This window comes from Glycine soja, chromosome 9 (assembly GCF_004193775.1).
Source record: "Glycine soja cultivar W05 chromosome 9, ASM419377v2, whole genome shotgun sequence".
NCBI lineage: Eukaryota > Viridiplantae > Streptophyta > Magnoliopsida > Fabales > Fabaceae > Glycine > Glycine soja.
In genome coordinates this window covers 34564387-34588447 of record NC_041010.1, presented here as the reverse complement: position 1 = coordinate 34588447, position 24061 = coordinate 34564387, and the positions used below count along the sequence as shown (strand labels likewise).

At 38.9% G+C, this 24061-nt stretch overlaps 1 protein-coding gene and 1 pseudogene across 1 annotated transcript; one reads left to right on the top strand and one right to left on the bottom strand.

The window, feature by feature from the left end:
• Positions 1 to 3285: 3285 nt before the first annotated feature.
• On the bottom strand, positions 3286 to 23676 carry LOC114368388 (annotated as a pseudogene).
• Positions 9377 to 12454, top strand: LOC114425855 (receptor-like protein 7). The gene has a single exon (XM_028392817.1). It carries the CDS (start codon positions 9404 to 9406, stop codon positions 12194 to 12196), a length of 2793 nt encoding a protein of 930 aa, XP_028248618.1. The 5' UTR covers positions 9377 to 9403; the 3' UTR covers positions 12197 to 12454.
• Positions 23677 to 24061: the final 385 nt, after the last annotated feature.

The window sequence follows — 24061 nt, the reverse complement described above, 5'->3', positions numbered from 1 at the left end:
CCACTATGTCATCTACGTAAACTTCTAGGTTTTTTCCAAGTTTGAACTCCTTGTCCATCAAACGCTGATACGTTGCTCTAACATTTTTGAGTCTGAACGACATAACTTTGTAGTAGAAGTTTACGAACTCGGTGATAAATGTCATCCTCTCATTCATTGGGTCCATCTTTATCAGATTGCAACCAGGATATGCATCCAAAAAACTCAACAATCTATGTCTGGCTGTTCCATTGACCAGGCTGTCGATGTTTGGGAGTAGGTAAGCATATTTCGAGCATGCTTAATTCAAATTCATGTAGTCTGTACACATCCTCCACTTTCTGTTTGACTTCTTGACCATGACCAAGTAGGGAAGCTAAGTGGAATAGTCAATCTGTCTCATGAACTGGGCGACCATCATCTTGGCCACTTCCTGCCGTATTGCTCGACACCTCTCTTCCCCCATCTTTCTTTTAATTTGGGCAATGAGCTTTGCTACTTTATATATAGCTAGCTTATGATAATGAAAGTTTGGATCGATCTTGGGCATGTTTGCCGCGGACCATGCAAATAAGTCAGCGTGCCCCTGGATAACCTATTGTATTCGGTTTCGGTCGTCATTGGAAAGTTGTTTTCACATTTAAGTGACTTGTCCCTCCTTACGTCTGAGATGAAAAATGAATGTCTCCTCTATCATCTTCACTGCTTTTCATTGTTAGTTCTCAGATTGAGTTCTAGTTCCTCCAACTCTTTGGTCTCCGCCTTGGCCTCGACGTGGTGGACGACTTTTGGGGCTTCCTCCTTTGTATGAGGACATAACCTAAGGCTGACCATATAGCATTCTCTGGCCGTCCTCTGGTCGGCGTGCACGATAGTCTCGATGTCCGAAGAAAATTTCATCGTGAGGTGAAGGGTTGAAACAATTTCGCCCAGGGCATTGAGTAAGGGACAACCAGGGAGTATATTGTGCGACGTGTGAGCAAGCACTATCACGTATCATATTTTTAGCCTTTTTTGTAGTGACCCCTCATGCTCGAACACAGTGTAAAGCCAAATACACCCCTTCGTCCCTACCTGTTCTCCAAAAAAATCGAACAATGGGTCATCATGTGGAAGGATTTCAAATTCATGTATATCCATCTGATTGAAAGTGTTCCAAAGTAAGATGTAAATTGAGCTTCCTTGGTCTGCAAGGGTCTTCTTGATTATGCAGTTGGCTATCTCTACACTATAACCATAGGGGTCATCCTGCACTAGGTCAATCACCTTGAAGTGATCTGATGTGAAGGTTATGGGAGACATGTTAGGTACTCGGTGCCGGGAGACACTATTGACAGATCGAACTTGCAGTAGTTGCATTTTTTGTGATGGGTGGCCCTTCCTCCAACAAAACCTCTAACAATGGTGTTTATGACCCGCCTCGATTGGTCGAGGGGTCTTTCCTTTCTTTCCCTCGCTACTGTGGCTCCTCCGCCTTTATGAACGTCCTATATGTTCTTAGCCCTTCCCTCGGCTTGATTCTAGTTTGTACAAATTGTTAGGCCTGTATGACTGTGGCTTGTGGACGAACTCCTTTAGATGGCCAATCATTCCTTCGTCGAGTGATCGCGATTGCAGTGATACTGTCAATGTTTTGAGTAGTCAACTTTTGGCGGTGTGTTGGCTCTTTTTGGCGGTAAAAGGACTGATCCATGATATGAGATCTACTGGTGGTAAAAAGAGTGTAATGAGCATATCGTTGTTCTCGGGGTGGTCGTTCCCTCATCCCGTCATTGCAAGATTTGTTAGAGTTGGGCTTATCATTATCTTTTTTGGCCGACACGGCATCCATTAACACCCGGTTCCTATATTCGGCCAACTCCTCCATCTGCATGCACTTAGTCGCTCTCCTCCATCCTGTTTAACATATAGTTCAACAATTTTTTAAAAATCTTTGCTAGAGCCTAATTCAATTTTCCTGTCAGACTATCATTGATAGGATGAAAATTGTACATTGTGTTGTATTGCTTTGACAATATCTTATAGAACTACATGAGACCTCTAATAAGGTACTTTAGTTTGCCCATGTTAGGTGTAACAGTCTGGGTTCTAGGTTTATTAATTTGTTTTTTTTTTTGTTTTAGGGATGGTGGGATTCTAATGTGCAGTTGGGCTAAGGCAATTTCTTTTTCAGATGCAGAATGTTTAACTAACAAAGATCACAAATTGAGTGTTTGTACTTTGTACTTGTTATTAAATTCCATTGCCAGGAGCATAACATTGAGGATTTGATGGTTACAATTTGCATATATTCAATAACTAGTTGTTGTTTACAATCAAAATCGTTGTATTGAGTGTTAGTAAATTTTTCACTTTGCAAGGAATTTTTCAAGTCAATTATCTTGTGTTGCATCCAACCAATTTGTGCTTTAAGGTACCTAGCTTTGTGAGCTGAGGAAGGGGCTTTGATTAGGTCAGGATTTCATTGTCAGTTCTTGACAATTCACTTTGCAAGGAATGTGCTAATTTCATTGTCTACAGACCCACAAAATTGTAGATGATGTTGCATTGAATAAGTTGGTTTTGTAGCCTGGAATCAGTTGCCCAAGTTGCCATTCCTACAAAGATGGTTGCAATAATCTCTGGCCCCTGATTGAATCTTCATTCTACTTCCTCTACATAAACCACAGTTCTTGTGCCAATAAGGTAATTTTTTTTACCACACAAGGAACCTTACTATGCCTTTAAATGCTGCCTAAAGTGTACTTATTTCTAAATGAAGTCCATAAGAAGTTTGAGGTTCAATATACTGTTGTTTGTAGCCTTGGCATATCCAAAGCCTCTATATAGACATATTATTAATTATTAATGAATATCTACCTAATTTGGAGTACAAAGTATTCAATCATTCATTGGCTTCATACTCATAAACTATCCAAAGCCTACTTTTATCTGTTTCTATTTACAAACGTATACCTACAACCAATTTTTTTTCTAATCTATGTGTAATCTTTATTTTCTTTTTTCTTTGTTTTCTCATTCCAGTTTCAACTAACAAGCATTGTGAAAAAGACTAGATCAGAGAGTATAGAGAAAAGAAAGAATTGGGGAAAAAATAGTGTTTTATGTGAAAGAGCCTTCACAATATGAGGGGTAAACGCCAATCTGTAGTGCATCTGTTAAATATTTTGAGAATTGTCTTCAAAACAATTGAATAGATGCAAACAACTTTGTGGTGCATGCATGTAAATGTGCAATTGTGCATGATGCTTAAATTTTATTCTGAGAACAGTAGAAGATCTTCAATTAGACTTTCCTATACCATCTTTATTTCATTTACTTAAAATGAGTAAGAGCTGGATTTCCATCGAGTCCCTTATTATAAAAGTGACATTAAAGTCCTACAATAATGTTTCCCTATACATTGAGGACAATAATTCCTTGACGGGGCCATACATTCCTATTGATGGGTAATGATCATGAGTGAAAAAGAATGCAATTGACAGATACTCTTGCTTCTCTTTGGTTTACTAGCACACGGTGCTCCACACTTTTGAATTTGTCGTTGGATATATGCTGTGAAGGCATTGTAACAAGAGTCCCACGCCCGATCATACTTATAACTGCATCAGGTCTTCAAGGTGAACAACCTCTGGTCGATTGAACAATGTAGGCAAGGGAGGTCGGTAAAATGGATCCGTAACCTCGAGAAAAGGATTGGCTCTGAGGGCTGGGCACGGGGTCCCAGTCCCGAACCCGTCGGCTGTCGGTGGACTACTCGAGCTGCTTCCGTGGCGAGCAGGTCGTCGCGTGCCAGTCGGGGGACGGATTGAGTAGTTTAGTTGATTGAGAATGATATGTGAATGTTATAAACTACTTGATATCGTATTTAATTCTTATGGATAAAAGAAAAAAAAAACTTACAAGCATTGCAAACATAAACACGCACAAGGATCACGAGAGAATAAAAAATTATTGAATTGATCATTTTGATTAATAAATATTTATATAAAATGAGGTTTTCTTTTTTAACAGGGTGTGAAAAAATTATTTATTGTTAAATCTTACCTTAAAAATTCATAATTAAACATAAAAGTCATGTGATTTCTTTAAATAAAATTGTGTAACTTTACATTACCAAAAAAAAGTTTTATGTAACTTTAAATAACTTTCAATGTTAACTATTTATGTATGATGATCGTATAAAAAATAACAGAATGGACTCCTATCGAACTAAGTGTAACTGACTTGACTAATCGAAATAACTTAATATAATTCAACAATATTATATTTCTGTGTAATAACGAACCATGCAAGAGAAGATATTTTTTCTTTTAAACAAAATTGACAAGGTAGGACTCAATCTTCAGTTCTGAGGATAAGGTTGAAACTTCATTGTTCATATATAGCGATCCCATTAATCATTGAAAATTAGCACAAGATGCTCAATCCTAAATAAAATATAAATTCATAACATAATAACAAGAACAACCACATTAAAATGATGACTATGTCTAGGGTGCGAAAGTGAAACTACTTTCGCACCCTACGAAAGTTTTGCATTTCAGAAATTAAGCAATGCGAACCATCCGATCAGTGAAAAGAAAATCTAACAGTCGTTATTTTTTCCTTGCTACCGGTAGTAAATGGATGCCTCGATTTGTGTGTCTGCTATCCCCCCACGCGCGATTGAAGTTGCAAAGCATCCCTCAACTACTTTTTTGCTTTCCCCAAAAGGTATTTTCAAAACCAAATGAAACAATCTATTGAAAAACCATAGCCCCCTCTTGAAAAATCACAGCTGGTTTTGTCTTCTTGGTGCACAAATTCCATCCTAGAAGATCCGATTTTTGAACCAAAGCACTTGGGTTCTCATCATTTGGCATCAGAGGTCAGTTCTAGGGTTGGAATTGAGTTACCTTTTTCTCCATTATATTAATCAATTCTGTTCATACTCTGCTGTTGACACAACCCTAATTTGTGTTTGATAAAATTTGGGTTGTTCAATTTGGTTGTTTGCTTTCTTCAAATTGTTGTTGTTTTCATACTCTGCAGCATATTTGTTGTTGGTGTTGATTTCTGTTTATTGTTAAACATGAGCTTGTGTTGTCGGGAATGGTAATGTAGTGAATCTGTTGCTGCAACTTAAATGTTTGATTGCAAGGTTACAAATTTCGTTATTAGAAGCAGTTTGTGTTATAAAAGAAAAAAAAATTGCACAACTTGTGGCTGTTGTTTATTAAATTCAGTAGAAAAAAAAAGAGAAGAAAAAATAAACATAGAGTACAGCAGCTGTAGTCATTAAATTTCCTTGCACCCAACTTGTTTGATAAAATTCCTAAGTGTCAAGTGTGTTCTCTATTTGTTGTTTTCCATATAATTTGTTCTTACAGGTAGTGAAATTGTTATTTGCTACTTCCCTTTTGTTGGTGTTCAAAATTTTGTGTCAAGCCTTGTGATTGTTACTCTTGAAAGTTATTCTTGATCATAGATTGTTGATTGTTGTAAGAAGCTTAAGTTATAGAACGAGTGGAAAAAGGCTAGAGAGTACATTTGCTGAAAAGCCTAATTGTGTCAAACACTTGAGTGAAACACTTTGGTGAGGTTTTCTTATTTCAGATTCTGTTCATGGCTGAGAGAAAGGGACCTCCATCCCCTACTAGAGATCATAGGATGTTGTTAGATGCCTTAAGTCAAAGGATGAACCAAGTTTTGAGGGAGCATACGGAGGGAATGTATGAAAGGCTTGAGAGTTTAGAAAACCAAAATCTGAATTGGGAAAATGAGCAACATGGAGATAGGGATAGACATGAGTTTGGTATTTGTTTTTTGTGTTTGTGATGCCAAAAAATTGATCTGCGAATATTAGACAAATATCTGCAAATATTACATAAACAACCGTTGAGTAGTCCATTTTGTTGTTTGGTTGTTATTTTGTAGTAATGTTTGTTTTGCAGTTTGGGTTGCCTGAATGTTGTACCGTTTTGAGTTTTGTTGTTATATTATGTGTTGTAGTTTTGAAGATGCAAATAACCAAGGAAAAATTGTATAAAGTTGTTAGATGTGAATATTTTGATGGGATGAACAATTATCTGTCAATTTAGTGTTGTTGTCAGTGTCTCTGTGTAGTGGTGCCATGGAAAGGAGTTCGTTATCGTACACCTCCGAGGCCTGAAGTCACGTGTTTTGTCTGTGTAACATAGAGGCTCCACTAGTCACATCGTGGACTGAGGAAAATCCAGGGAGGCGTTTTTATGGTTGTGGTCTATACAAGGTAAGAAATATTAATTTGGTGCATATGAAAAAAAAAGAATTCGGTAGGGATTGATTTATGTGTTAATTGTTGATTGTTATTGGTTATGTTGGGCATGTAGGATACAGGTAGGAAAGGGTGTAATTTTTTTCAGTGGCATGATCCAGTTGGCAACAATCGTCAAAAGAAAATCATTGTAGGGTTGATGAAGGAGGTTGATGAATTGAAGTTGAGGGAAAAGGATTTGCAAGCCATGATTAGTGACATGAAGATGAAGGAAAAATGTTTATGGATTGTATTGGTTGTTTGTTGGGTCTGTATTTGCTTCTTATTGTGTTTATTATGTAGCAAAGGAGTGTAATTTGATAATGTAGGAGGGGGGGAATGTAATTAGGCAAATGGTTTTTGGTAGCTTAAGTTGTGGAATTAGGCAAATTGTTGTAATGTGCACTGTAATTGTGAAATTGTTGAATTGTGTAATTGTAGCTTAAGCATTTTATGAACCACTTCAGGCATGTACAATTGAAGTTGTCCATTTCGCATAATACATAATATCTGTACATAGTAATGAATGAAATGAAGTTTTTAATAAAAACATATTTTGTTAAATTATAATTTTTATACATAGTAAAATTGTTTACTTATACCAATAATGAATAAGAAATCATTATAATTGTGACATTTTTGTATATAATTATTACAAAAAGCTTATATGGTATTTAGATAGTCAGGTAGCATAAATAAATTTATGTGTTGTAGAGTTGCGAAAGTTGGTAATAAGGGGAAGTTCAAAAAAGTTTAATAACATGGCTGATATAACAAAATTGGAACTGGTGCGTAGGGCCGAAGAATGCAAAGAAAGGCAACGGGCCCAACGATTGAAAAGAAACCCAATGTGCAAATAGCAAAATGCAAATAGCAAGGTGCTGAGTACGGCCCAAGGAATGCAAACAAAGCCGACAAATGCAAAGAAAGCCAATGGGCCCAATTCGTCAAAAGAAACCAAAGTTGCAAATAGCAAATATTGATAATATATGTAGTGTTCAACGTGAAATATGGAAATTGTTCAGCAAATTAAAAAATATAGACAACTTAAAATGACATAAAAATAATTTAACGATCCCAAATAATTTTGCGGCGGATCACCATTTTCCATATTTTATCGTAGACCCTGCAATAGAAGGAGAGCTCATCACCGTGTGACAAATCACTATCCCTGAGGAATTCATACCATGGTTGTAAAACATATCTGTTCATTCCATGAAGGACCTCAACATTCCACTGTAATGGAGGTCCAACTCTTCTGAGGATGGTCATGTATTAACCGCAGGCATTTACATGTGGCATGACACAATTTGGAAGTCTCTGCATGGCAAAAAAAATACTGTCATATATAAGCATCAATTTGCATAAGGAACTTGGAAGAGGTTGTTATGGTTACCAGGGGTCGCGGTGCACCATGCATTGACTGGGAAATTTCAATTGTCCAAACATACTCTCTTGAGAACAAGAGTGGCCTCCCGCAACTTTGGTGCTGTAGATCGGGGGTGAAAAAAATGTCAAAAGTGTATTTGTTTTCCATTGCCATGAATGTAATGCTGACCGATTCATAAATTTGCAAATCTTTTCTTAAGTGGTTTAGTCCATCGACAAAGTAGACTTTGTTGTGAAGCTGTCTAACTCTGATATAAAACGGTGTTCCAAGATATGTCAAGCGGACAAAGCTAGGGTATACTTGCCCCGGAAGCTCCACAAACCTCGCCCTTCTTTAGTCCTCTGTTCCAATCGTGCTCAACGCTCTGCTTCGATGGTTTTACCACGACAAAGACAATGCTCTATTGCTCTACTCAATGGTACTGAATGCTGCTTCAATCCCTAGGCCTAGAGGGTATGCTGGGCTAACCTTCAATGGCGAAACAGGGAGACCTCAAACACAACTCCGCGCCTCCTGAGCTTGAATCGCAAAATCGTGACCTATAGTATTGTATGCTCGAAAAACCAGACACATAGCTATGGTAGTGTATGTCGGGGAAAGCAGAATAGTAGTCGGGGAAAGCGCGTGGGGGGATAGCAGACACACAAATCGAGGCATCCATTTACTACCGGTATCAAGGAAAAAATAACGACCGTTAGATTTGCTTTTCACTGATCGAACGGTTCACATTGCTTAATTTCCGAAATGCAAAACTTTCGTAGGGTGCGAAAGTACTTTCACTTTCGCACCCTAGACATCGTCTAAAATGATGATGCAAGGGATCCATTAACAGCACCATATCTTTAGGAACGAGTGCAAAAAATGCTCGCTTGAATTTGTGACCAACAAGGATCCCAATTTTGCAAATGGTTTTGTGGTATTCGGGTTATCTTCCGTTACCAGCTCGACATAAGATCCTTTAGATAAATTTAAATTCACCTGGTCATAGTTGTTCTTAGTTGATTCATATAAAATTCTGGAAATTTCTTAGTTTAATTCATTTGATTCTATTTTAGTTTGTGCTTAAGAGTTTTATGATAGTTGATTTAAAGATCTTGATGAAGTGGAAAATTCTGATTAAAAGCAAAAACATCAAGTGTTGATAAATTTAAAATTCATGGCATTCTTAGTGTTCTTGAAGTGTTCTTTAAGTTCTGGAATAGTCCTATGTGGTCTGTGCAAACGTTAAATTTTTTTAAGGAACCAATGCAATGTTAAAGGAGGGAGATGAGGGCATTTCTAGTAAAAAAATCATTAAAACTCATGTGCCAATCACATGACCAAACACGTATTGGACGGTACGCATATATTTCTAAAATTGAAGTTAAACTAAAATCTAAGGCAAAGACTAGAAATAGACCCGAACCTATAGTTTTCTTATCCAAAAATGCACGATACTGTCTCTGATTATCATTTTTACGACTATATATGTATTTTTTAAAATAAAGGTCAATGCACGTGACTAGATATTTTTGCAAAAGCAGTTGATTAATTGGCTAACATCCTTAGTTTTCTTACCATAAATGCACGGCAGTGATGACACTGTATATTACTATCATTTTCATTTTAATAATGGTCAATGCACGCGGTTTCAGTGATGACACTGCAAGTTATTTCGATTAGATATTTTTGAATAAACAGTCGATTAATTGAGTATAAAAATCACTCGGTGCATCTTACTTTTTATGTGAACATTTTCAGCTTATAAAAAAGATACAATGGGGTTTCAGTGGTTTTTTGCTCTGTCAATACAGTTTCTGATGCTTTGTTTACTGTTTTCATTCACTGTTACTAATTGTCTTCTTTCAGTTCCTCCTACAAGATGCCATGAAGATGAAAGCCACGCCTTGTTGCAATTTAAGGAAAGGTTTGTTATTAGTAAGTCTACTTCTTATAATCCTTTCAGTTATCCTAAAATTGCATCTTGGAATGCAACCACAGATTGCTGCTCATGGGATGGCATTCAATGTGATGAGCACACAGGTCATGTCATTACCATTGATCTTAGTAGCAGTCAAATCTTTGGTATATTGGATGCTAATAGCAGCCTCTTTCACCTCAAACACCTTCAAAGCCTTGATCTTGCTGATAATGACTTCAACTACTCTCAAATCCCATTTAGGATTGGTGAGCTTTCACAGTTAAGGTATCTGAACCTTTCTGAAGCTAATTTTTCAGGTGAAATCCCAGAACAAGTCTCACATTTATCCAAGTTACTGTCTCTTGATCTAAGTAGGGCATTTTATAGTTCTCCAGATACAGGAAATCTTTTGAGTTTCAAAATATCCACTCTAAGAAGCTTAATTCAAAACTCAACTAATCTTGAAAATCTTCATCTTAGTTATGTGACCATTTCCTCATCTGTACCTGATATTCTTACAAATATTACATCTTTGCAACAACTCTCTCTTTACCATTGTGAACTATATGGGGAATTTCCATCTGAAATATTCCACCTTCCAAACTTGAGATATCTAAATTTGGGGCATAACCAAAACCTCACTGGTAAATTTCCTGATTTTCATTCAAGTGCACAAATTGCCAGGTTAGAACTTGCTTCCACAAGTTTCTATGGTACCCTACCTGCATCCATAGGAAATCTCAAGTCTTTGAATTGGTTATCAATTTCACGATGCAATTTTTCAGGGTCTATTCCTTCTTCATTTAGAAACCTCACACAGCTTATGTTTCTGGATATTATGCACAACAAACTAAAGGGTCATCTTTCTTCATTCTTGGCAAATCTTACTAAGTTACAAACCCTGAGAGTTGGTTTTAATGAATTTACAACTGACACCATCTCATGGATTTGTAAGCTGTCGGGAGTAAATGATTTGAGCCTAGACTTTGTAAATATTAGCAATGAGATTCCATTTTGTTTTGCAAATCTCACCCACCTATCTGTATTATCCCTATCTCACAGCAATTTAAGTGGACATATTCCATCTTGGATAATGAACCTAACTAATTTAGCTTACATGGATCTTCGAGGAAATAATCTTCAGGGTGAAATTCCAAACTCTCTCTTCGAACTTGAGAACCTGGAAATCTTTTCTGTGATTGGTAATCTATTGGAGGGAGAATTAGAGGTGGATAAGTTTCTAAAGCACAAAATGCTAGTTTCAGTTGAATTATGTTTCAATAAATTGTCATTATTAGTTAATGGAAAAAATCCATCCAATGCAAGCCTTTCTCGAATTCAAGGGTTAGGTTTGGCTTCATGCAATTTGAAGGAGTTTCCACATTTTCTCCAGGACATGCCTGAGCTGTCATATCTTTACATGCCAAACAATAATGTCAATTCATTCCCCAGTTGGATGTGGGGAAAAACAAGTCTTCGGGGCTTAATTGTTTCCCACAACTCATTGATAGGAAAAATATCCCCACTGATATGCAATTTGAAATCTCTTATGCATCTTGATTTATCATTTAACAACTTAAGCGGCATGATTCCCTCATGTTTGGGAAGTTCTATTCAATCTCTGCAAACTTTGCGGCTAAAAGGAAACAAATTGATTGGCCCCATTCCTCAAACATATATGATAGCTGATCTGAGAATGATAGATTTAAGCAATAACAATTTGAGCGATCAATTGCCAAGAGCACTGGTAAACTGTACAATGCTAGAGTATATTGATGTAAGTCATAACCAAATTAAAGATTCATTTCCTTTTTGGTTGGGATCTCTTCCGGAGCTGAAAGTTGTTGCTCTAAGTGATAATCATTTGTATGGATCTATACGGTGTCCTACAACTTGTACATTTCCCAAACTGCACATCATAGATCTTTCTCACAATCAGTTCTCTGGAAGTTTGCCTTCAAAAACAATCCAGAATTGGAAATCCATGAAAGTTTCCCGCAAGAGTCAATTACAGTATGAGTATTATATGGCGTATAAGTTGTTGGGGAGGTTCAGTTGGCAGGATGATCAATATAGCTATTCATTTACAATGTGTAACAAAGGGATGGTAATGGTTTATGAAAAGCTCCAACAGTTTTACAATCTGATAGCGATTGATCTTTCAAGTAATAAATTCTGTGGGGAGATTCCAGATGTTATGGGAGACTTAACAGGCCTTGTTTTGCTCAACCTGTCAAATAACATGCTTGGTGGCAGCATTCCTTCTTCCTTGGGGAAGCTTTCAAACCTTCAAGCATTGGACCTATCTCTCAACAGTTTATCAGGGAAGATTCCTCAACAATTGGAAGAACTAACCTTTCTTTCTTACTTTAATGTGTCCTTTAACAATCTCTCAGGTCCAATACCACAAAATAAGCAGTTTGCTACATTTGAGGGCAGTTCATTTGAGGGTAATCAAGGGTTATGTGGGAATCAATTATTGAAGAAATGTGAGGATGATGGAGGGTCACCATTTGCTCCACCTTCTGCCTCTGATAATAATGATCAAGACTCAGGATTTTTGGCTGATTTTGACTGGAAAGTGGTTCTGATTGGGTTTGGGGGTGGACTTCTTGCGGGAGTGGCATTGGAAAGCTATTTCAGTCATTAGATATTGCATAGCTGGTTTGTTGAGTTGGAAACAGTAAATTTGTCTTGAGGAGCTCTCTTTCCCTTGTATTTGTGTTTTTCATTGTAGTACTTTTCCTTTTCAGTTATTATAATTGTATTTAGCTAGCAAGAGTGCGTCTAGTGCTTTATGCAGTTTAGCTGTTGTCTTGTTTTTTTTCTTTTTCTTTTTCCATTGACAATATTGTACCAATATTATATTACAAAGATAAAAATTACTTCAAGACTTAAGCAGAACTTATACATCGTGCACCAAAATTAATAACAAATTAAATTGTAGCTTATTAGAATTTTGCATGCAATTGTTGAAATACAAATATATAATTACAATTAACCGGAAATGTGACACTCTCTACCCCTCACATATATGTACTAATAATAAAAGAAATAAGAAATCAAATTTAATTAAAATTTTTAAAACTTATATAAATACAAGTCTTTTAAAAGGATAAAAGGTTCATATTCACTTTTATAATATCATAATAAAACTTGTCCAAATAAATAATAAATCATCTCGGCTCAAAACAATATCATCCGAGACTTCATGCAATTAATATATAAACTTATACCCTAATGTCACATCTTATCATAGCATTGTGTTCTCATGTCCTCTAGCATGAGGTTCTTCATAGTCATCCACCTAATCATCTGCTCCCACGAACACAAGGTTCGAGATCATCACAAGATTCAAACACAAATAGCACACAAGGAGTGAGTTATCACATTCCTAACTAATGGAGAGAAACAAGACATCATGTAGGTATAAATATCATATAAACAAAATAAAACTTACTTAAACAAAACTCACGTCATTTCACCATTTTGTCGCCCAATATCACATCACAACACGTCTAATTCATTTTCACAACATTCACGTACTCAAGGATCAAAACAGAACATTCACGTACACAAGTGTTATACAACATATACACTAAGACTCAATCCTATATGCAATGTGATACCATGTCAGTGAAAAACCTCGTCGGGCACCTAGGAGTACATGACAAAACAAATCACACACTAGCAAGTCAGGTCACTCTCACTAGGTAAAATCATAGGGAGATCAGTCAGGGTCACGCTGTTTTGCGAGAATGCTCCAACCATATGGGATCAACATAGGCTTAAAGGAGCACTCAAACCGAGTGTATTTACCCCCAAGGCCTACACTCCGAAGAGTCCATCAGGACCTCTTCCTCCTGATTAAAGTCTAACCCAGAAAACATTTTTGCACACAGATTCTATTTATGAACTGTACAAAACACACGACTCCTCAATTGTTCTCAAAATAATTTTAACTCGTCGTCTTTGAAGGGTCTTAGCATTAACTCGTCGCCCTTAAAGGGTCTTAACATTAACTCGTCGCCCTTAAAGGGTCTTAATATTAACTCGTCACACTTAAAGGGTCTTAGCATTAACTCGTCGCCCTTAAAGGGACTTAACATTAACTCATCGCCCTTAAAGGGTCTTATAGTCGTGTGATTGTACAATTTATAGTTCACAACTCAATGCACACAATATCTCAATGTACATATATATCTCAATCACATACAAACTCAATTTATCACATACACTTAATCTCAATCAAAATAGTATAATATCAATTTAACACGTTATCACACCTCCTGAATCATATACACTTTACCTATGAACTATGCAATACACACAACCATTCAATTATTTTCAAAATCATTTTAACTCGTCGGGTTCCCACAGTGGATCCCATCACAATACTTGTCTCCCTTAAAGGGTCTTACAATTGTGTGATTGCATAGTTCATAGCTCACAACTCAATACACACATCTCAATACACATTTATTTCACCATTCATCACAGGTTCAATTTATCACATATTCACAATTTGAATCACCATTTCATAATCTCAATATAACAATTTATACAAAAGATTTATCACAATATGGGGAGTAAAACCCCTCAAATAATTTCACACAATTATATAAAAATCAATTAATCAAAATCATAGCTATATATAAAAGAAAGAAAACACCAAGAGCACTCTATTTTATCAACCAATTTGCATCATGATATCAATATTGTATTTATAATCATAAAGAAAAAATTATAATTCAATAAACATTCCAAAATAAACCCCAATTTAATCCTCTAAGGATCCCTACACATGTTCATTCTAACCCCCAATTGTGATAAACTCATCCGTTACCTCTAACCAGGCTCATGTATGTTCCGACAGCGATAGCGGAATCTCTAACAATTTCTTGAGATTCCTCAAGTTTTTCCTCTGGTTGCATAGGGTTCTCAAACGTGAAGAAGAAGGGATTGAAGCCTTCATTTTGTACTGCTTCGTCCAGTTCATCTTTCTCCCTCCGCAGATATTATTTTAAAATTCCCAACGATGAAGATGTGCCGAAATAAATAGCGAACCACATATCAAAATTTCAAGACAATCCAACGGTTACCAAATCCGAGATCGTAGTTTTACTGAGACAGTTTTGAGTTTCTGCGGGAAAAGAAAAAGTTGTGATAAAAAGGAACTTTCTCTCAGTTATGACATGTTTCTGTAATTCTCAACGGTGATAATGCTCAGAATTGAGTTCTGAACCTGGTGCTTAAATTTCACGACGATTCAACGATGAATAAGTCCAAGATCGTTGTTTTTCTAAGACAAGTTTAGTGATCTGCGGAAAAAAAAAGGTTTTGGGAAGAGGAGAAGGAAAAACTAAATTGAGATAAACAAAAGACGTAAAAACTATCGTTGACCTAACATGTCCCTATTTATAACTAGGGTACTCACAATCTATCATTTACTCTATTTATTTATTTATAAATAACAATCCTTTTAAATTAGTTTACAAAAAATGAGATGTTACAGAAAACACAACCCAGAGTAATGTTCTGCAGTAATGTTCTGCAATTGAATGGATGTGTGTAAGACAAAACCTATTCCTTCTATCTGTCAAGTGATTCATGTTATGTTGGAGTTGCTATTAAGTTAGAAATTTGCTTGAACACTTTGTCTGAATGTTTTTATTTGCAACTGATTTAACTTTGGGTCTACAAGACATGGCATTTGGTTGGTCATGAACCTTAAGATGTTATCCTTTAATTAAGCCCCGTAATGCAATACTTACCTGATGTCCTCATCATTACTTCTTCGTTGTTATCTAGTGCAAAGCTCTGAATCATTGTGAATAAATTCAAGTAAATGAGACATCATCACGTTAGCGTGCACGTACAAAGTTATCATCTTCCTTTTTCTTAAAAGAAAATGTTTTTCTAATCTCTTGGTCCAACCTGAAATTAGTCGTCTAAATTTTGTGTTTGCTGATTCCTGCATAGTGCATTTTTGGTGGTATTTGGGGTTCCATACTTGCACTTCATGGCACCTAATGAGTTTAGTTTTGTATCTCGGGTTGGCCAAGTGCAGGGGTTTAGTCTGCTTAACTTGTGTGTTCAAGATGATTAATGGGATACTAGTAGTCTATGTTGTTTCACAAATTTTTTGTTAAGTCACCTATGAGAAATTAGTTCGTTCTTTATGGGGGGAAATTTCTTGATTTGGACGGTGCTGACAGATAATGAACATTCTTTGATAATGTAGAAGAAACTTCCCTACTTGGCTTCTTTTTTCATTAACTCGCATGATTATTTATAAAAGCACATGATATGTTTCCATAGTTAATACAAACAATAATCCATACCCCTTCAGTCCCTATGCTTCTTTTTAAAATACATTTTTAATAATGGGCCTTCAGTCTCTGGGTCCCTAACATAATACCCCAACAACATTTTTTTCTTCCAATTTTTAGAATGTCTTCACAAAACAATTTATCAGATGCAATTCTTTTAGCGTTACCTATTTATGTAGATTATCGTATAAAAATAACAGATTAATGAAATCTTATTGAACTAACTGTAACTAACTTGACTAATTGAAATAACTTATATAATTCAACAATATAATATTTCTCTGTATAATAACGAACCATGCAAGAGAAGATATTTGTTCTTTTAAATCAAAATTGAGAAGGTAGGACTCAATCTTCAGTTCTGAGGATAAGGTTGAAACTTCATTGTTAATTTATAACGATCCTATTAATCATTGCAAATTAGCTCTAGATGCTTATCCTAAATAAAATATAAATTCATAACATAATAACAAGAACAACCACATTAAAAAGATGATGCAAGGGGTCCATTAAAAGCATCATAGTGAAGTAGTTTGCTTGCTCTAAGTCAGATGAGATTTAACTAGGAGTTACTTCAGCCATAAATATCTGTCATGCCATTGCTCTGGGTTAAAAAACCAGTTTGACAAATTTTAGGGGCTTGAAAGTTAAGCATGTGACTAAATCCATCTGTGCATAATGGAATTAACTGAAAAAAGAAAAACATGAAAGTAAAAACAAAGAAGTGAATGTACAAAGTTTAAGGCAAGATAGATATAGCACACTTTTCACCTGATGTGATTGTGTTACTCATCTTGTGTAATGCAGCAAATTGACATTGATGTTGTATGCTAATCAAGATACAAAATTAGATGAAATTATGTGTGCTCTCTTACCTGCAGGAGATCTCCAATGTTTACTACTGGTGCTCCAGGTATAGGGGGCACATCAATCGATTAATTCTGAACCAAAACTTGTACGCCACCAATATAATCTTGAAGCAAAATTGTGAGGAAATCAGGATCTGTGTGGCTCCTGGTTCCCATAGTTAGTTCAGGCTCAAGACATGATGGATGGTAGTGACAGAAAATTAAGTGTCCTTTTCCACAATCTATGTCTTTAAGATGGTCAAACATGAGTCCAAGCGCTTCTGATAACAACTCAAATGAAAAGTTCCCCAATACTTGACCTTGCCTTGAGAATTCCATAATTACATCCCTGAAAATTTGATGAACTCACATAATTATTATACAGTATGAGTGGACAATTACCCATTCCACCAAATGTTATGCCCAAATAATTGTAGTTCATTAATAACTCAACAATACCACATTCCTCCAGGTAATAGATGTTTACTAAAGTAAAAATTTGTATTCGTTGCAACATACTGCTTACTTTCTGTTATGGAAAATTATTAATTTCACCCATCTTCAAGTGACTCCAGATCACAAAAGCATGAGCAAACTTCCAACAAAATCTAGTCTTAGTCAATCTCTTTTCCAAGGAATCTTATGAAGAAGTCCCCTAATCCTTTTACTTTCTCTAATGTTACCCTACCTCAGAAGTCCACACTTGACATTTGAACTTGATATGGAAAGTGAAAGAGAGGTGCAGGAAGTAACTCAGAGTTCAGATAGCAATAAGGGGGTGCAAGGAGGAAAACCGAAGAGGGCCATTCACAGGCCTGCATACCTGAAAGATTATGCGTGACCAAGCTGAGCTGGATTAGAAGAATTTGCTGAGATTGTTGTCGAGCCTCAGGGGGCAGCAATACCATTTCCGTTATGCTTGTAATCTTTTCCTTCAACAGAATCACAAAGAATCTGCTGAGATTGTTGTCGAGCCTCAAGGGGCAGCAATACCATTTCCGTTATGCTTGTAATCTTTTCCTTCAACAGAATCACAATTCTGTTAGGAATATAGCTATATATATGAACATTGTAATAACAGCAGATCAATATAAGCAATATACAAATTACCCTTCCTTTTGTTCTCTGCGTTTCTTTCTTCTTCTTTGGAGGTTCTGGGCCTCGAACCCAGCTCGTGTCTATCATTTTGGTGCTCTCGTTCACCATGTCTGATTCCTCCCATACTCTTGGTTGTGCAGTCACCCTCGAAGCAGCTATTCTCAAACTTACCCAACACCAAATGTCTCTCAGTGAATCTGTCCACAACATGACCCAGAAATTCGATGAACTCCTCCTTCGTTTACCACTTTCCCCAATTCAACCGCAACCCACACCTGTTCCTGTTGTCACCTCCCCTGTCCCTGCAACACAGCATCCTATGAAACTTGACATACCCAGGTTTGATGGCACTGACCCGTGCGGGTGGGTGTTCAAAATCAACCAATACTTTCAATATCATGCTACCCCAGAACATGAACGTCTTACCATTGTCGCCTTCTACATGGAGGGTCGAGCACTAGCTTGGTTCCAGTGGATGACCAACAATGGTCAACTGACATCGTGGCCTTCTTTCCCCCACGCCTTGCAGACTCAGTTCGCCGCCACCACTTACGAGGACCCTACGGGCTCCCTCTTCAAGCTGACTCAGATCGGCACGGTGGCTCAATACTTGTTCGACTTCGAGGACTTAGCCAATCGAATCGTCGGCCTCCCTGCTTAATTCCTCTTGAGTTGCTTCATTTTGGGACTCACACCTAAAATCCGCCGTAAGGTTCAGGCGTTGCAGCCTATGACCCTTGTGCAAGCCGCGGGTCTGGCTCGACTCCAGGAAGACAAGCTCCTAGATACGCACTCCTCTTTCCGCCACCGTGCACCGCCGGCGTTGACGATACCTATCTCACGTCCTACCCCCACTTCGGCCCTCTTACCTTCCCCACCCCCTCGCTCACCCACCCCACGACCCCAACCCACTCTGAAACGTCTCTCACCGGAGGAGATTATCTCCCGCAGGGAACGCGGGTTGTGCTTTAATTGTGACGAGAAGTACCATAGAGGTCACAGATGTGCCTCTAGGGTTTTCTTCTTGGTCGCCGAAGAGGACCCAGCTGCTGTTGAGGTTAATATAGAAGAGCTGGACCCAAGACCCGACCCAACCGAGACCCACGACCTGCTAGCGGCTCAAATCAGTTTCAACTCTTTGGCGGGTCATTTAGCCCCAGAAACGCTCCGACTGTTATGGACGATTTCCAGCCACCAGGTCATCATCCTCGTGGATGGGGGCAACACCCATAACTTCGTCCAGGAGGAATTGGTGGTTCGTTTGGGATTGACAACACAGGAAACGCGTCCTCTCAGGGTAATGGTTGGTAATGGCCAACACTTAGCTTGTAATCAATGGTGTGAGGTTGTCGCGGTCAATATTCAGGGCATCTCCTTCACCATTGATATGTATGTCTTGCCCATTGCCGGCGCGAACCTCGTCTTGGGGGTGCAGTGGCTCAAGTCTCTCGGGCCTGTCCTTACGGACTACAATTCCATGTTAATAAAGTTTTTCCATGAAGGTCAACTAGTGGAGCTGCACGGGGACACTGAGCTCACCCTGAATTTACTATCTGTACCCCAATTCCGGCGACTCCTACGCAAACCACATACGAGGGTCTATTTCCACATCACAGTGCTCGAAGACGCACCCCAGATTGGTATGTCTCCCCACCCACGTATCCAATCTTTAATTGATCATTTTCCTGCATTATTTCAGCCCCCTTCTTCACTGCCACCGGCCCGCGAAACAGACCACCACATCCACCTCCTGCCGCAAGCTGCGCCAGTCAACGTACGGCCCTATCGTTATCCACATTACCAGAAACATGAGATTGAATCGCAGGTTGAATCAATGCTCTAGAAAGGACCCTTCTTGTCTGTGCTCCTAGTTCGCAAGCAGGATGGTTCATGGCACTTTTGCATGGACTACAGAGCTTTAAATGCAATCACGGTGCGTGATCGGTTTCCGATACCCACCATTGACGAGCTCTTAGACGAATTAGGCAAAGCTTATTGGTTCTCCAAGCTCGACTTGCTTCAAGGGTATCACCAGATCAGAATGCATTCAGACGACATTGCCAAGACCGCATTCTGTACTCACCACGGGCATTATGAATTCAAGGTCATGCCCTTTGGCCTCTGCAATGCGCCTTCGTCATTTCAGGTGATCATGAACATGATTTTCCGGCCATTCCTTCGCTGATTCGTGATCGTCCTTTTCGACGACATCTTGATTTATAGTGTGACATTTGATGATCATATAGCCCATTTGGAACAAGCTTTCCAGGTCTTAGCTGAGAATCAGTTCGTCCTCAAATTGACCAAATGCTCCTTTGGTCAACCTCAGGTGGAGTATCTTGGGCATCTGGTTTCTTCGAGGGGCATAGAGCCTGTGGCTTCCAAAGTCAGTGCAATACACCATTGGCCCGTTCCAAAGTCAACTCGTGCTCTAAGGAGTTTCCTCGGACTTGCGGGATTTTATAAACGCTTCATCAGAGGCTATGCTTCCATAGCAGCACCTCTGGTGCGAGTCACCATGGTGGAACCCTTTCAGTGGACCACTGAAGCTCAGGACACATTTGTAATGTTGAAGAAAGCTTTGTCAGAGGCCCCAGTCCTCGCGTTACCTGATTTCCAAATTCCTTTCACTGTGGAAACGGATGCTTCCGGGGTAGGGATGGGTGCCATTCTATCTCAGCGTGGACATCCTATAGCTTATTTCAACAAACCATTCCCTCTGAAACTTCACCATGCTTCTACTTATGTCAGGGAATTATTTGCAGTGACCACCGCAGTCCGAAAATGGAGACAATATCTCCTCGGGCACCATTTTACAATAATCACCGATCATCGGAGTTTGAAGGAACTCCTCACTCAAGTCATCCAAACCCCCGAACAACACATGTACTTGGCAAGGCTGATGGGGTTTGATTATCAGATACAATTCCGTTCCGGCGCGAGCAACCAGGCAGCAAATGCCTTATCCAGGCTACCAGAGCACACCACTTCCTTGTTCTTGACCCTCTCAGTACCTTGTTTGACATTCAAGGACGAATTACGAGCTCAGTTGACCGAGAGTTCTGAATTCCAGGACATGGTCAAAGCCATTCAAACATCACCCTCAGCATATACTGATTACATGATTGTCAATGACTTAGTGCTCAGAAAGGGGCGAATTTGGCTCCCTCCCAAACTTGCTCTCATTCCTACATTGCTGACCGAATTCCACGCGACACCCACTGGTGGACACTTGGGTACCACCAAAAACGTGGCACGAATCATGGAGAACTTTCACTGGAATGGCTTAAGGAAGGACATTGTTGACTTTGTAGCTCAATGCATTGATTGTCAATGTGCAAAATACGAGACAAAACGCGTGGCGGGATTGCTCTGTCCCTTGCCAGTTCCTCACCGGCCATGGGAGGACCTCTCCCTTGACTTCATTGTTGGCCTTCCCCCGTATCATGGCTATACCGTTATTCTCGTTATAGTGGATCGATTTTCCAAAGGAATCCACTTAGGCATGTTGCCCACATCCCACACGGCCCATTCTGTAGCTTGTCTGTTCATGGATATCGCTGGAAAGATCCACGGTATGCCTCGGAGTCTGGTACCGGACCGTGACCCTCTCTTCGTTAGCCATTTTTGGCAGGAATTGTTCCGGTTGAGTGGTACTCAGCTACGCATGAGCTCTGCATACCATCCACAGAGTGATGGTCAAACAAAGGTGTTGAACAGAGTTATTGAGCAGTACCTCCGTTCCTTCATGCATCGCCGGCCGAGCTCATGGGTAAATTTCTCCTCTGGGTTGAATGGTCACACAATACGTCGTGGAATGCGGCCACTGGGTCCACGCCATATGAGATCACCTTCGGTCGGAAACCTTTCAACTTTCCGGAATACATTACCGGCACGTCCAAAGTGGATGCGGTGGAAGAAATGCTGGTCAATTGTGAGGAGACTTTCTTATCCATTCGAAAGAAACTCCTTAAGGCAAAGGCTCTGATGAAACATTATGCGGATACCAAGAGGAGAGACGTGGAATTTCACCCCGGAGATTGGGTCATGCTCAAATTGCGACCACACCGTCAATCTTCAGCTAAACACTTGCAGGCAACATCGGGCAAGCTATCTAAACGGTATTATGGACCGTTTCAGGTATTGCAACGTGTTGGACAGGTCGCGTATAAGTTGCAGTTACCTGAGGGTGCTAGAATTCACCCGGTGTTCCACTCCTCTGCTTTGAAGCCTTTTAAGGGTTCACCGGAGAAGACAGAACCAGTGGCCCTGCCTTCCCGCTTTGATCAGAATCAGCCCATCATTGCACCCTTAACGATTCTGGACTATCGCCAGCGTACTGATAAACAGTGGGAAGATTTGGTTCAATGGGAGGGCTTATCTCCCGATGAGACTACATAGGAGGAACTAGACCAGCTTCGCCGTGATTACCACCTTGAGAACAAGGTGTTTCTGTAAGGGCCATGGAATGATATGGAAAGTGAAAGAGAGGTGCAGGAAGTAACTCAGAGTTCAGATAGCAATAAGGGGGTGCAAGGAGGAAAACCGAAGAGGACCATTCACAGGCCTGCATACCTGAAAGATTATGCATGACAAAGCTGAGCTGGATTAGAAGAATCTGCTGAGATTGTTGTCGAGCCTCAGGGGGCAACAATACCATTTTCGTTATGCTTGTAATCTTTTCCTTCAACAGAATCACAATTCTATTAGGAATATAGCTATATATATGAACATTGTAATAACAACAGATCAATATAAGCAATATACAAATTACCCTTCCTTTTGTTCTCTGGGTTTCTTTCTTCTTCTTTGGAGGTTCTGGGCCTCGAACCCAGCTCGTGTCTATCAGAACCAGTGTCAAATTTCAAACACAATGTCACTCTCAAGTAATTTGAAGCTATAATGTCAGCATACTTTTGCTGTTTTGCACATGTCAGCCATGTAGATAAGTAGCACCCTACAAAATGCAAAAAATTAATTAATAGCCTTTGTTATACACTATTGTCACAATTTATACCATACATCGAGTCTTCTATCCATATTTTGCATAGAATCATGGAGACTCAACCAAAAGATCAAACGGAAAGAATCATAGAGATGTCTCAATCAAAAGATCAAATAAAAACAATCCCTTGTAAACAATTTTTTCTCAATCTAAGTCACATGATGTTGTATTCATACATTATGTACTTTACATTGGCATTGTGTAAATATATATGTAAACAAAGGAAGGTGTATTCTGTGCAGCAACAAAATACATTTAGTTAGCAACTGCTTCATTTCAAATCATAATACACAATCTCCTACTTTCTTAATTTTCATGACATTAGACATGTTATTTCTCAAGGAATTGCGTATGAAGGCTTCACATGTAAACAGAAATCTTCATTTTCCAATATTCATAGCTAAAACATTACCTACAAATAGGAGGCAACTCTTGAGGATCCCGAGGCTCAATACTTAGACTGATACAAATCAAAGTTGGTCCAATACTTTCACCTTCTTCTTCTCCCTAGAATAATAGTCACCCTTCACCTCTTGTGCGTGGAACTCACGCGCAGCTGCACCATCTCCTCCAACAGCTTCACCGGCATCCCATGATTCACCACCTGGAAAAAACCCACCGTATCCGCCGCCTTCCGGATTCCGACCACCATGCCGGAGAGGTCGCCGGAGATTTCGCCGGAGATGTCATTAAGATCAATGATGGGAATCCTGAACTGGGTATGGCTCCGTTCCTCGGAAACTTGACCGGCGGAGGCGACGCCTTCCGGCAGCATGGCAAAAATCCGAGGGACCTTGGTGATGCCGGCGTCGGAGGCTTTCAGTTCATGTAATGTGTAAACGATCATAGGATGTGAAAGTTGAACTTCCGGCGAGAGATTTTCCGGCGCCGGAGAGAGCCATTGTGGTTTTGTTATTTTCCTGTGCTATGGAATGTGAACACAATGGTTACTTTATTTAAGTTGGTTTTATTGGCACTACAAATAATATCCTTTTATCATTTTGTTCCAAAAATGTCAACAGTCATAGTGTCTGTGTTCGGAAATATTTTTGTGGCGAAAAGTTTTGCTAAAAAATACAGAACATGGAGCGATTTGATTAACAAAGAGTTTTTTTATCCATGGGAAAGGTTTACGACACTCATGTATGTATTCGCTCAACCAAAGGTAGGCAGAAATTAAAGGGAAAGGTAACCGAATGTAAACGTTGGTGAAGTTAGAACATGGAATTGGT